The sequence below is a fragment of the Coffea eugenioides genome, chromosome 10 (assembly GCF_003713205.1).
Source record: "Coffea eugenioides isolate CCC68of chromosome 10, Ceug_1.0, whole genome shotgun sequence".
Lineage (NCBI taxonomy): Eukaryota > Viridiplantae > Streptophyta > Magnoliopsida > Gentianales > Rubiaceae > Coffea > Coffea eugenioides.
In genome coordinates, this window is record NC_040044.1 from 5,786,588 (window position 1) to 5,802,329 (window position 15,742).

A 15,742-nucleotide genomic window follows, 5' to 3' on the forward strand; every position below is an offset into this window, starting at 1 on the left:
GGACAAGAGCAACCCCCTTTTCTGCTTGAAATTTCTCATCGAAGACAATAAGTGCTAACACTTGGGTGACTGGGAGCAAGACGGCCATCAGAAAAAGATGAAGCACAGAAGATGACCCCAATTGCTCCCAAGAAGAAGAACTGCCAAATTGTGGCACTCCAAGTTATGACACGGTAGTACTTAGCTTCTCCTAGTTCATATGCTCTTGCGTCCCTTGCCATTGCCTGCACAATAATTTATGCAGCAACGAGATCAGTCACCAATTATGATGACATTCGTCCAAGTCAATTGGTTAATTGACAACAAGCTTCTTTTTTTTTTTGGTTAAATTGACAAAGTACATGCATGACAGAATGCGGCCTACTCTCTTTGGAGATTTCTTCCATTTCAATTATTCATCCAACTACCTTTTAATTTCATGTTTATCTCAAGAAAATGCTCAAAAATTTCAAGGTACAACGGTTAACTCTCCATGAGAGTCAGTCGTTTGCATGTAAAATAACTGAACTGGTGAAGTTGATCGAATGGGAAATAGCCACGAAAGTTTTTCGTTTATGAATCTTTCATGCATGAGTAATGAAAAAGCTTTATGTAAGTGCCCCAGATTCTTGCAACATAGTACAAGGTATTATGATTTGACAAGCTTAATTTTTTTTTTTTTAATATGTACATGTCACTTGAATGCATTTATACCTATTTGTAACAAATAATTTACACGGTAAATGCATGAAAGTCATACTAAAATTTGTCTATGCATTTTTTAAAAGTAAATTCTTCTAATAAGTTTGGAAATGATATCCCTGGGAAGAAAAATCGAAACTTTGGACATTAAACAACAAACAAAAACGTATGCTACATAAATAATTGAGATAGTATCTGTTTTTACTTTTTACTACACGCAACTGTTTGATTGAATCCGTCCTATTCATGACACCAACAAGCAATCAAGATGTCCGTCTGCGATTCTGCATTATTAAAATCATGCAATAAAAATGGATGGTGTTATCTTTGCGTCTTAGGTATGGTTTTCTAAATTTACCTTTGGGGGAGGAGATGAGGCTTGGCTTGTAGTATAAAAATGGAGTACCAACAAATCTAAGGACGATTGGCATATGCGCTCAGCTATAACAAAAACGACATTAGTTATCCTTCATTTATTTTAGGAAATTGGCATATCAACAATTAATGGCATCTAAATGAAGTCATATGGTAGGCCATGGACGGTTGCTAATACTATCGTTGCTCTCTAGGGGATCATAGAATCTTCTCCGGCCAATTTTACAATTCAAATTCGAGGAAATTTCTACGATTAATGAATTCATGAAATCAAATCTCTTACATTTTTTTTTCTTCGATCAAATTCGTTGATCAACTTGCAAACATACATGGTCCAACTGTTTTTGTAAGACACAACTCTGAGCCAGCTACGTTATAAAATTGTCTTGGACATGCAAATTTTAGTAACTTGAAAAGCACATGATTAGTGAGACAAAGGAAATATTTTGCGAGATGATAAGCTACAAATAAATGCGCAATTTTGTATCCACACCATTTGGTTAAGATATCATTTTAAACATGGATCCACGAATTCGGAATTCAACATCAAGTCTCGACAAGCTAGAAATTAAGCCAAACTCTGTAAAATACTTGTATTCGATAATTTAGTATGAGTACGTCGGTAATGTATATAGATTAATTTTATATACACTGTCAGTGTATATACTATCACCATTAGATATAAAACACATGTGCAAAATTTGAATTTGAAATTCAAAATTTGCTCATGTGTCATTCATCCAACCGTGATAATGTATACACTGACAGTGTATATAAAATTTACTCAATTTATATATACAGAACACATTTCAAACTTTTATTCATACATATGTATAAATTTACAAAGATGTGGTCATCATATAAAATACAAATACAGACAGTGCATCTCAATATCTATAATCATAAACGAACTCAAGATATAAAATTAACCATAAATTTTGGAGGTCTAGTTGTTAAGTTGATCAATTAATTTGGTTCATAGGACTAACTATCACACGGTTAGCTTGTTTTATATTGCTGATTACAACACCGTCAGCCCATTTCAAAAGTTAATTTTATACATATTAACGGTGTATATGTTATAGTGATATATGATATATATCTACAAAATTTGAATTTCAACTTCAGATTCATATTAGTTATTATACATATGTTGATAATAGTATATACACTATCAATATATACCAGATTAATCTTAAATAAACTGTGCCAACTAAATGTGCAATCTCAACCTTTATAAGCCGATTGATCTAGGCCATTCTAATTAAAGATAAATTTGTGAAATGCGTATTCAGGGTTAATTTCTTAGACTCTAGATTTAGAATAATACAAGTTTGTATACTTAATTAGCTAGTATGTTACTGCAAAACCAATAAAAATCAGGGTCTGCATTGAATTTCTTCTTTTCAGTTTATTATTATCATTATAATTGTGATTTGAAAAGGATTGCTTATATATATATATATATATATAAAGGCGATATCTATCATCGTTCTATGTTTTGCCCTTATGGTCCTGCAAGGACAACTTCATAATTTCAAAAAAAAAAAAATAGAATAGTGCGTTGCAAAACTTCATCCACTTCCATCTTAACATAAAATGAAACCTGGGGATGTAAATAAAGTGCATAATAATGCACATTAGGCAGTGCAGTAAATTTTCAAAAACTTGAATCATATTGTCACATAGTTATCAGCTATATCAACTTCGACTTTTGCTTTTGTTACGATAATATCTGCACAAAATCTTTCATTTGTCAGTTTGCACTTGGCTTAACCTTCTTTGGTATCTTGCTTCGTGTTCTTCCAAATTTATTACTAGAAAACTGTTCTTATTCTAAGCATCAGACTCATAACTCATTTGATATGTAGCCCAAGACTTCTTTAGAGGGGACCCATAAAATCTTCAATTAGTTAATTAATGTTAACAAAAGATTACTTATTATAGCAGCGTACTTAACATGTAAGCCTCATCAGTTTTGGAGTCCTCAATAGTTCGACCTCATTCCTGTGTCCTGTGTCCATATGAGGTGAGGGCCTATAAGATGAAATGTATCCCAAAACGGTTAAGTCAGTGGAAGTGGAAACTATTTTAAAACAGCAGTTGAGGACCCTATTGGTCGTGCTTAGTCGGAAAATTAAGTATTATACTGGTTGTTTTTGCCTATTTTTTGAGTTAAATTTATATTAAAAAAAGGGATTGGGAAAAAAATTAATCCTATAAAAAAGAACTCCTGTATTACGAACAAATGATTGAAACAGGAACCTATTATTTTCTCCATCAATATATGATTCTGATTTCAGACTTTTCCACCCGTCCTCTTCCGCATAAATCCATACTAATCTGAGATGGCCATTGGGCTTCGGTTGTTTGACAGGGACACCTACCAGCTAGCCATTCCAACAAAGATTTCAAGAAAATTCAAAGGTTGCTGTTTAGTTTTCTTGTTTGACATTATATAAAAGTTAATGATGGAATCAAACTTAGATGCGAATATAGGGTTTGTTTGGAATAAATTAGATAGCAAATTATTTAGAATAATTTTTTGAAAAAAATACTGTAACACTTTTTTAGTATGATGAACGTAAGATAAAGAAAATGATTAAAAAATGTGTTGAAGATACAAGTAAATAAATATTGGCAGATAAATTACAATCCAAACAAAGAGTTTGTTGATTTTCGTCACTTGTAATTGGCTGTTCTACAAGCCAACTTGTAATTCGTCTTCTTTTTTAAGGTGAAGTTGTAAATTCCTTACCTCCAATTTTTTTCCCCGCTCTTTACGATAGAGCCGATTCACCAGAAAGTCGATCGTCGAACTCTCTGACTACCAATCATCCAAGTAGGATTTAGGGGTCACAAAATTACTACGGACATTCCTATTTCCTATTATTGATCTAATTACACTTAATTGTTATGTAGTATAATACAACTACTAATTACTTTGTGTACGAGAACTATTTTTAAGAAGAAACTAAGTAACTCTTGATTGTTGTTTGTCATACATATAATTGATTTTCCTAAGGTATTGCATTCATACAAGGGGAAATGGATGTCGTTTAAAGTAGTCGAACTTGACACTTTAAAGTGAGTAGTTTTTTTTTTTTTTTTTCTGGATAAGTGGAAGGTCTTGAACCCAAATCTCCTACTTACAATTCCTTTTGATTTACCAAAACTAATTAATCATATTTGTGGAAGAAAATGAAGGGATCCTGTTGATAAATTTTTTTCCGTAGAAACATTTGGAATAAAAGTTTCTGAAAAAATTGCAAAGGTGGTTACTGAACAATGTTCTTAATCTTTTCCAAATGATTACCAGGAAAATGTTAAGATAACTTAACCGAAAGAAAAAAAAAATAGTGAAAAAGTACCATGATAATAATATTAATAAGAAAAAAAAGAAAGAAAGACAATTTGGAAGGCCGTGTTTTAACAGCCAAATGAAAAGCAGGAATAGGCTAGAAAACTAAACTTGTAATCATAGTTGGAAACTAGAAACTATACTATATGATCACACAATGATGGCAAATCTGTCTTACAGAGTTCTCATTATACACCATTTGATCACTTAATCAAGTTGGGAAAATTTTCTCTTCAAAAAACAAGATAGAAATCCATATAATAACTTGTATACAGACACGAAACTAAAACTTCTGATGCTTCTTTGAAGAAAACATCTTCTGAAAGGTTATACAACTAAGACATGCAAATCCTCCTTTAGTCCTTTACAAAAATGTAGAACAGACACACAATTAAGCACCATATGCTAGCAATTCAGCCGATCCAACCTCATTATACTGCGCATTTTACATCCCTTGGGACTGATATTGCAGCATGAATGTCTGTTGCTGAACTCAAGCGATCTGATCAGAATTTATGGAGCAACAAATTCAGCAATATCTGTTTGATCTTTAGCTGAGCTCTTCTTCTTGTTGTGTTTGATCTCACCATAGAAATAGGAAACAAAGCCCCAAAGAGAGAGGACAAGAGCTAAAGCCTTTTCTACCTTAAAACTTTCGTGGTAGAAAATAACAGCCAAGATTTCTGTCAGAGGAAGCATAACTGCAATTATAATTCCGGATAGCAAAGATGATGCAGAGAAGATGAGTCCAATAGCTCCTAAGAAAAAGCATTGCCAACTTATGGCAGTCCAAACTAGCACCACGTAGAATGTTACTTCTCCCAGTTCGTAAGTCTTTGCCTCCCTTGAAATCGCCTAAAGCAGAAACACAAGTTTCAATTAAAAGATGTTCATACCCAAAGGGTTGCTTCTTCAACCATGTGGAAAGGTTAATGTAGGATACACTCCGGGAAGAGAATTAGTCCGAATGATTGAGAATATACAACAAATATAACTCAATTTTTTATATTTATTTTTTGTTTATAGACAATATATATTTTCTTGATAAGTATACAGATAATCTCAATTAGAAAAAGAACTTTGTTGGTGATTATAAAGGGGGAGAAATTTTCCTTGTGCAGGGAAGTGCAAGTGCAACATCTCATCAAACTTAGCAAAGTATGGTGTTTAGATGGCAACAACTGCAGCCACTATAGGATGGAAAGGAATTTTCTTCTCACAACACAGAAACAGGGGCCAGGGTACAGCATGGACAACTAAAACCATATAGAGTTTATCTGGAGATTGCTTATTACCTGGGTTATGCTCTAAAAAGTTTCTACCAACGTACTTTTGTCAACATTTCAGCTTCCAGTAGAGTTAAAGTAGAAGCCATTTGCACTCTCAATCTCAAATCAGTTCCATCAAGAATTTGAGGCACCAGTATTCCCTCAGCTGTCAAATACAGGATATTTTGTTTGTTTATCAGTATAGTCATTAGAAGTGATTTTTAAGACAATTATGCACATGTTATCGTCAGAATTCATGTACGTCCAAAAATTGAGATGTAACGAACATTTGAGAAAAAATAAATGGATGTTTTTGTGCAGTTGCATATATAAATCAATGGTACACATTAAAAAACAACTGCTGGTGTTGGGTTCTAATTCAGCCTATCCCTGATATGTTTCAACTACGGTTAGTGGAGTCCACTGTCTGAATGAATTTTGTGTACTTCTTATGACAACTAAAGTACATAACTAAAGTCTAACTATTAGAAAATATGATCATGTCCCCCACCATCAATTACTAAGTGGAGTTAAAGCCCCAAATTTCTTCCTAGAAAGAATCCCAAAGCATGAACCTGTGGTTGCATAAGCCATGAGCTTTTGAGTTGGATGGAACACCCAAAACAGCATGTTGCGCAATCGCAAATAGAACAGAGGACTTTCAGAGACTTTATAAACGGGTGTCCAATATGACTAATCAGGGGAACCATCAAACATGGTCCAATGTTATGGTACAACATTAACGTTTAGCCTGTGATGATTGTCCTTACTGTTTGTATTCTTGGTTGAAGACAATTAAACTCTAAAAACCATAACCAATTATTGCTGTCATTGAAGAATCCAATTCCTTCTGACATGATCAACAACTAATCAAAGAACCCAGACAGGATGCACCAGAAATTTGTGGAGGGGACAATAAAAATAGAGCAACAGTCTAGGAATTCTCCATCACCCCTGTCCAATCCCCAAAATCCTATTGTTCAATTCTACTAATGTGTTTGTGAATGAGAGCGAGAAGAAGAAATACCTGGAAATCTTTATTTACGAGCATCCCAGCAGTGCAGAAAGCAGTAGCAAAGAAACACATGACCAACTGAATCTCCAGAACAAGCGTGTAAGTAATAGCATTCTTTGCCTTCATATAAGTCAGCTCTATCAAAGGCAAAACGAATCCATACAAAGCCGAGGCCCCAAGAGTCATAAAAAATCCCACATAATACTCCCTCTTTGTTACGCCCTCTGGCCGATCACTACTAGTATGCATTGCCAATACCCCTGCTCCAAGCGTCAACATAGCAACCGCATTGATCGAATAAGGCGTGAATTTCTGCCTAACGAGAATAAAAGCAAAAAATGCAGTGAAAGCAAGCTGGGTGGCAATGAGAAGAGAATAAGTTGAGACAGGCAGTTTTGCAACACCATGGGCGTACAAGAAATCATCAACTCCAGTTAGCACTCCAATCACGACGAAGGAAATGAATATTTTAGGCGTAATGTAGATCAATTTTGCATTGGACTCTTGATTTTTCCGGCGATGAAAGTACGCAATCATGAGAGGGATGATTATAATAGGCCAACCTCCGGTTTCCAGCCAGGCCGACAGCCATACTCTTTCACCTCCATGGATGAAATAGAGGCGCATGATTAAAGGACCGCCGGTGGTTCCAAAGGCCAGTAAAAAACAGTTTACGGTTAGAAGGAACTTTTCCATGGCTGGATTGCTGTGTCTTGCTGCCTGGGGCTCCATTATCACAAATAGGATTGAACTCTTGGAGGATTTTTTACTTCTGTATTTATTTTCCCTCGGTGGACAGTCAAGAAGCAAAGCGAGGTAAGGGGAACCTCGGACTCTTAAGGTTTCAAACGTTGGATTTTGAGGTTTGAGCAGAGAGGAGAATATTCACGAAATTGGAGATCTCCGGTTGGTTGGATTTATATATGTTGTGATTGTTGTCTGTATCACAGATATTCCAAAAAAAAAAAAAAAGTGTAAAGAGTGACGGAAAACATCATATGCTAGAGGGTCGAGAATAATTCTAATTATAGATTTAGGGTTAATAGATTTTTGTTTGATGTAATTTCTCGATGGTTGGATGCACTGACTTGTGTTTCGTACTATTCAAAAGAGGGAATAGCCAAAAAGATTTCAGGAGGATTGGATTAATGAAATCACATAGTTGTTACAACGTGTCAAATTTTTAGGGTGAGACCGCTAAGAGAGCTTCTTAAAGGGGCTGAGGATTGGATGCACGTGTTTCTAGGGTGAGTAATGGTGGCTGTGTGGAGTAAGATTCTGCTTAGTCTCAATCATAGTTATTAAACCCGGCCCAGGGAGGAATTCGGTCAAAGAAGTAGGTTAACAAGTTACTGGTTCAACCAGTGGGTGAGTGGTCCAATCGGTGGGTCACTAAATATACTTAAATATTATATTTCATAATTTTTGATATGGTTGAAACTATAATAAACTATGCCATAATAAATACTCAGTTAGTCCAATTTATTATAAAATCATTAATTATTATAAGAATTAACAAAATCTAAATTTAATTAGTAATCTACCAAATTTCAAGTATAAAATTTTATCTAAGTGTAGTTATCTAGTTTATTTATGAATTTTAAGTGCAAAAAGTTATTAAGAATGATATTTGTCTTTAAAATGAATTGTGTAATATACTATTTTTTAAATCCATTCATAACTTATAGAATTTGGGGAATAATAAAATTTTATTAAAAGATTCCAAAATAATTTTGTTTTGAAGAAATAAAATAAGAATAAAGGTCTAATATATAATATAGAAGGGCTTATTGCTGATTCGGCGGTGAGCGTGCTTCATTCTTGTGGTTGAGGTCCGAGGTTCAATTCTCCATCGCAACATCTTCTAAAAATTTTTAACATAATAACCGGGTTCCTTACAAAACTGTCTGGTTTAATCGAGTTGACCGGTTGGACCGTCGGTCCATTGACAAGTCAACGGGTTTCTTGCACAAACAATCCCATTAACAACCCAGCCCGGTTTCATGGCCGGTTCACCGGGTTGACCGGTTGAACTGCCGAACCAGGCCGAGTTTAATAACTATGGTTTCAATTTAGAAGTTATTTTTTTTCCACTGTAACTTTAGAAGTTTGTAATGATGTAAAATCACAACTAATACTAGCCGGTCGTTGCAAGTCCATAGCATTATATTTAGGGATAATTTCAAAAACCTCCCTTGAGGTTTCTAATAATTTCATTGCCCTCCCCTATTAGTCATTTGGGGTCCAATGCTTATCTCGTGGATAGTGAAATGACTTTATTGTCCTTACGATTTAGGAAATATTACGTATTTATATGGAGAGAAACAATTGAGTCACTTGAACTAAATTAACCATGATTTGGAATATAAAAAATTTGAAAATCTTGAATACTATAAAACTCTTGAAAATCTTGAAAACTAAATTTTATAATGATAATTGTTAATATTTAAAAATTATTTGTCTATATTACAGTAGTTATTGTAATTTCTTTCTCCTAAAAAAGATTAAAACTCCTATTGAAATATTATTATTTCATAAATTTTTCATAAGAATAACAAGATGAATATTAAAATATACAAAAAAGAGTGTAAAGTATTAAAATATGTTTACAATTAGATTTTATTAAGTTGTGGATAAAATGTAACTACACATAATATATTCTTTCCTTTCTTTTCCAAAATTTTTTATATTTCTTTTCTTTTCTTTATATACGTAATCCAAACAAGATAATTACCAAAAAAAATTTATACTTTGATTTATTTGCTTTGCCATTAAAATCATATCCTTTTTATTAATCCAAACGTTGCTTGAGATTTTTTTTTAATTACAAATGATGGAAATTTCTTGTTAATCATGTGAAATAATGGACCCCAGAAGTTACAGAAATAATCCAAAAACATAACATATTTTAGCATATTCTATATATTTTTATCATTAGCCATTTATTGTGATTTTTCTTTCTTGAAAAGGCCAAATTTGTCTTGTTCAATTCCTATTCAGAATCTTTCAAATTATGATACTAAGAGTTTAGGAATTTTACGTGTAAATCTTGATTCCAAATTAACAAGTTTTCCTCTCCAATACTTTGATTTTGCCATTTTATGTAGTTCTATGAAAAATAGTCATTGTTACTAAATTCTATTATATTCATGCTATCTAGAGTTTAGTCTTTATTTTCTATTTTTAACTAATATTTCCTTTTGATTATAAGTCAACCAACTGGTAATAAGTTAAGGGATACTTTTGATATGAAATATTCTTCTCAATTTTGAAATCATTTTTATTGTTATTTTTTTTGAATTGGACTAATTTGTTACAAGAATATTAGTTTTAAGGGAGGTTAATAATATTTAGAAAACCTTAGAAGAGGGCAGTGAAATTGTCATAAACCTTAGGGAGGTTTTTGAAATTATCCCTTATATTTATGGCTGAGATTGGCTAAAGTATGTGCATGGATTAAAGGGTAAATTTGTCATTTCATTTATTCCATCTATCGATTTCAAACGGTGTCAGTGACAAGGGAGGTAGGTGTAATATGGCTACACCTTAGGGTTTGATTCGTAATTTGGTTATACCTCAAGGGAGGTAGATGTAATTAACCCAAATTTTTTACATGTTTACATGCAAGGGATTGCACAAATTTGAGAAAAAAAAGGTTAGGTATAAATTAAGTACACACTAACAAATACCAACTCGACATGCATTAGAAAAACCTTTTAATTTTCACTTGTTTTTGTTAGATGACACGTATATCTTCAGTTTTTGTATTGGTTAGTAAAGGATCTGATAAACTTGTTAGATCATAGATGACACATATATCTTCAGCTTTTTACATCGTTACTAGTTAGTAAAGGATTTGATAAACTTTTATAGCTGTTAACTAAGCAATACTCAAAATTGAACAAACTCAAAAAATCAAATTGCATAAAAAGTGAGAATTTTTTATGAATTTTCTGTTGTATTTTTTAATTTTCTACTATATATTGCGTTTTTAAAATTGTTGTATTTATTTTTTATTAAATTAATAGTTATTGAATGTTAAGGAAACAAAAAAGAACTAAAATATGATATTTATGAAAGAAAAATAGCAATATAATAAAAAGTGAAATAGAGAGCGACATAGAGAATAGGACAAAAGATGCATTGCGATAGAAATATATGCAATTCAAATGCAGCTGAAGGGCAGGGTAATGATGTTAAAGTTTTAGATAGGTCTTCTTATTAAAGTGCCGAAATATAAAGGTGGTTAAATGGATAGTATTAGTTAGCTGGAAATTATAAGAAAAACAAATATATTCGTTCGGGTCAATTTTCTGTATTCTCTTCTCCATTTAAGGTCTTATTTAGTGTTAAGACTTTAAATAAAGGTGTTCAATTCTCATCCTAACTTCTTTCATGTTTTTGCCTCTCCGAAAGTTGCAAGGTACGCAGAAGAACACAGAAAACTAGTTGAAGTCATAACTTGATTGATATGCCTCTACAGCATTTCATCTTGAATTCCCAAAACTCGGGCATGATTGACGGAAGCTGGATCATCTTCCACATAATTCTCTGGCATGTAGAGAGATAAAAAAATCGATCCCGAAATAGCTTAGAATAATCTAAGCAGTCAAAACCTTAGTGGGTAACATATAGGCAAAATTAATTTCAGATTTGATTATTTGACCAAAATATTATTGCTCGTCTGTATTTCATTCATGCTTGGCCGGGTCTCTTGATCCAGCATAGAATAGATGGGATGGTTCCTAGCAATGTCGCTCTTGGATCAAAATTCTCAACAAACGGCCATTGGATTAAGTGAGAAGGAGTTTAATATTTCTTAAATAAGATCTCAAATTCAATTTTTGGTAGATTATAAAAATAAAAAACTTTAGGAGGATCACTCTCAAAAGGGTTCGACAGTACTCGATTCAAAATTAGTCGAAACCTAATATGACCAGCGGACATCCAAAAAATTTACACACAAAAAAAATAAAAAAGAAACAAAATTCTCAAAGTCAACTAGCTTTAAAAATCATGTTTAACTACAACATGAGTGAGTTCCACGGAAAAATCATAAAACGAAAAGTAGATGTCTGCTACTGTAAAAATTAGTGCTGGGCCCGATGAGCTTGGAAAATTTACAATCCTCAGCTCCCTTTTTCTTCCATGGACAGATTTCATTCAACAATCCAAGTTTACATACATTGCATCAGCACCCTCTCCATCAAAGACCAAAAAGATCACATCCTCTTTGATCTATCTGTACCCTTATGAAATATCTTTCATCCTCTTTTTTCTTTTTGGATGGGGTAAGCTGAATTCTATTATGTGATTGTATTCTTAACATTTGGGGAAAAAAAAAAACTTCTACCCTATTATGCTGGCTCCACATATTACACAGGGACAGAGTAATACAACTGGCCATATCAAAGTGGATCCGGGAATGGGTTAATTCACTCATTTAGATGGAATCCGTCACAAATCAGATTAGTGAGTGGAGATTAGAAGCCCTTCTCAATAATTCATCGACAAAAAACAAATTTGTTTTTGCCTTACTGCATGCCCGAGATTCAAACAACAGAATAGGAGATTATTTGAAATATTGTTTAAAATAATTATTGTATTATTTTTTTGTAACGTAATGTACGTGAGATAAAAAGTATGTTAAAACGTATGTTTGTGATGCAAATAGATAATTTTTTAACAAATAATTTCCATCTAAACAAGCTCTTAGAAGCACTCACTTCCACTTTTTGAACCCTCAATAAAAGAATGAAATGGACCGGAAAATTCCAACCAAGATAAGCTAAATATATCATAGGTTCCATGCTTGCAGTAATAAAATAAAATGTGAGCTTTGAGCATATATTGAGAGCACGAGCAATAATGAGACAAATGATCAAAAGCTAACTCTTGAAAGACTTTTTTGGCGCAGGCTGACAGCATATGGCCGACGACTGAGCTGCTCTATATATCTTAAGAAATGTCCTACCTAACTTTTCTTGTCCTTTTTTCGATTTAAATTTATGTAATTATTTGTTGTTACTTGGTACTACTATTTTGATACCCTAATCAACAATCCATCTAAAATTAAAGAAAGAATTGCACACATCCACTGCAAAAATAATAATAATAATAATAATCGACTTCCAACGCAAAGTAGTAAAACGACAGCAATTCTGCAAATCGCAGACACTGACAATACGGCACCGTTAGCCATATTGCTGATAACTTGAACTTGAAGTATGAGCAGTACTTGATGAAATTGAAACTCCACAGCCGCCCGCATCCTGAGAATAGCTGGCACCAGCAGCCGCCCCCCCAGCGGAGTAAGAACTTCCACCTTCTCCTCCTCCACCACCAGCAGCCCCTCCGGCAGTGTAAGAACTACCACCTCCTCCTCCACCAGCAGCGTAAGAACTAGAACTACCACCTCCTCCCTCAATCTCCTCCACTGCTACAACTTCTTCTACGTAAGTACTAGTTGGTTCCTCAACGCAAGGAGCTGGAGGAACGATGATTGGCTTCTTCTTTCTCTTGGCGAAGCAAAAGAGAGCGACTGCAAGAAATGCAAGGAAGAATACACCCCCGACCGAGACACATACAGCAATTATAGTTGTATGGTGATGGTGGTGGTGGCCTCCACCGCCGCCGCCTGGTGCAGGGGGAAGCGCAGTATGATTTTGGGAGGGTGGCATAGCATTTGGTGATGGTACTGGAGGTGGAAATTGATGGGATGTTGGAGTAGGAGGAGTTGGTGCTGGTGAATGCCGTGGCGGTGGTGGAGTAGACGCCGGTGTTGGAGTTGGACCAGTTGGTGGATGATGTGGTGTTGGTGAAGCAGGTTTAGGTGTTGGACTTGGCGACTGATGCGGTGGTGGTGACGAAGGTGCAGGTGTCGGGCTTGGCGAATGCGGTGGTGGCAGGGAAGAAGGCCTCGGTGTTGGGCTTGGTGAAGTCGGTGGTGGAGAACTAGGTGCTGGTGTTGGGCTTGGCGAATTATGCGGTGGAGGGGGTGTAGGTATTGGTGTTGGGCTTGGTGAAGTAGGCGGCGGCGGTGAACTAGGCATTGGTGATGGACTTGGTGAAGTATGTGGCTGTGGTGGCGAACTAGGCGTTGGAGTTGGGCTTGGGGAAGTATGTGGCGGTGGTGGTGAACCGGGTGTTGGAGTTGGGGGTGGTGAATTACTAGGTGGTGGTGCTAGGCTTGGTGAATTAGGTGGTTGTGCTCCAGGAGGTGACAGTGGTGGAGCGGTAGGACCGTTAGAAGGTTTTGGTGGTGGTGCAACTTTTGGGGGTGGAGGTGGTGGGGATGATACTGTTGTGTTGCATGGAGGCGGGGGCGCATAATTACATGGAACAGGTGGAGGTGGAGGCGGGGGAGGGGGTGGGGGTGGTGGAGGTGGTGCATGATTGCATGGGACAGGAGGAGGTGGTGGTGGAGAATAATATGGATACGCCATATGAATGCTTTTGAGAAGAGGCATTATTGCTCCGAGAATTGGTTGCCTGATTACTTTAGTGTGGATATGTTCTTCTATGCTCTGCAGTCCAACGAGGAGCGCGGAAAATGCGCAGGGGCTATCTATATATACACATATTTTAGTGAAGAGCGATGATAAGCAAATGCTTGTTGGAATATAAAAGTAATCAAGTAGAGGGTGTTTATACTAACAATTCAAGAATTAATGAACTGTGTTCATATTCAAAATAATAGTAGTTGATTTGGAATGTGGAACTCGCAAATTGCACCTATATCTCTTTGACATTTCTTACTTGGAAGGAACTAACAAACATGCTTGCTCCATAAAAGACCACACCCCCCATAAAAAAATTAAAAGAAAAAGGTACACTGGAATGTGGTAGTTGAGTTGTGTTGCACCACCTTCAAAATTCAATTATACCATAGTAAGAAAGTTAACCAAGGCCGGGTTGGATCAGTTGGGATCCTTGTGCCACTACTCGATGCCAAATCCAGTGTCAATCCCACTAATCACGTGATGGTAGAAGAAATTTAAATAAACAACATATGATAAATTAAATAAATAGGACACTTGACATAAATATAGAAGTGGCACTGAATTGTCATTGAAAAAGTGGCACTGAGGATCCTGTATGGGGTTGGATGTATGTATGTACCCTCAATGAAGTTAAACTAAAACAACCTAATTAAGAGTGATTCTTAATCCTGTTGGCTAACTTGTTTAGATGTTGATTATACGTAGACTGGACCCACAATCTCTGTATTAATTGTTATAGACTTATTTATTCTAGTAAAATATCGTTTAGGAAACTTGAGAGAGAGCTGAGGTTAAGCCATTTGATACGGGCAAATAAGCAAGAATGAGCGATTTCTTGTGAATGTTATTGCTTGAAAATTTCAATGAACAAGACCTACAAGCTGGCCCAAAAAGGGAAAATTTTGGGGGCTGGAAATGGCACGGAACATTCATTTCTAGACATTCTGAAACCACGCAATTACAGCAATTCAAAAATTACTCTTCTTAATTGTTGTACTTGTTTTTTTTAAAACAAAAAAAATGAACTGTATGCCAGCTTATAGGTGACAACGATGTTAAGTTGGTTAAATTTTATCAGGTGAATGATAGATACTGTTTAAGAAATTTACTAGAGTAGCTAAGTATGTAGTTAAATTTTGATATTTGAGAAAAAAAAAACTTTATATTCGAATAATCTCACGGTTATTTACAACAAAATCACACTAACAATATCAACAATTAAACCGATGATAATTAATTCATCGAATTGTGGGGCGTTGAGCATTTTTCCTCTAATCTAAAGCCATTCATGTCGCGGCGCACGTCGTTCATTCTAATTCAAGTTAGTATTTGTCAAGCCTAAAATTAACATTTAATATTATTAGCTATCCTCGAAGCAACATTATATGGAATGATAATACCATGTCTGTAAAAAAACATGTTTTGACTCTAATCAGTTGGTCGCTTTTTAGGGTGTTTTAGCAGATTAAAAGACTCCAAGTTTGGGGGTACCACCGTTATCCATTTCAAAGCATTCATTATTCCCTAGTTAAATGAGATT

At 35.0% G+C, this 15,742-nt stretch overlaps 2 protein-coding genes across 2 annotated transcripts; both read right to left on the reverse strand.

Moving 5' to 3' along the window:
• Window positions 1-4,930: 4,930 nt before the first annotated feature.
• Window positions 4,931-7,396, reverse strand: LOC113750272 (purine permease 3-like). The gene is made up of 2 exons (XM_027294271.1): window positions 6,713-7,396; window positions 4,931-5,272 (listed from the first exon to the last, which is right to left on the reverse strand). Exons 1-2 carry the CDS (start codon window positions 7,394-7,396, stop codon window positions 4,931-4,933), a joined length of 1,026 nt encoding a protein of 341 aa, XP_027150072.1.
• Window positions 7,397-12,894: 5,498 nt separating this feature from the next.
• Window positions 12,895-14,169, reverse strand: LOC113750273 (leucine-rich repeat extensin-like protein 3). Its single transcript, XM_027294272.1, has one exon. It carries the CDS (start codon window positions 14,167-14,169, stop codon window positions 12,895-12,897), a length of 1,275 nt encoding a protein of 424 aa, XP_027150073.1.
• Between the last annotated feature and the right edge of the window lie 1,573 nt (window positions 14,170-15,742).

Excerpts from the sequence above, each read along its gene's own strand:
- LOC113750273 (XM_027294272.1), bottom strand. The coding sequence starts at position 14,169 with ATGCCTCTTCTCAAAAGCATTCATATGGCGTATCCATATTATTCTCCA.
- LOC113750272 (XM_027294271.1), bottom strand. The coding sequence starts at position 7,396 with ATGGAAAAGTTCCTTCTAACCGTAAACTGTTTTTTACTGGCCTTTGGA. Across the intron at positions 5,273-6,712 it reads TCGTAAATAAAGATTTCCAG|GCGATTTCAAGGGAGGCAAA; the intron begins GTATTTCTTCTT and ends TTTCTGCTTTAG.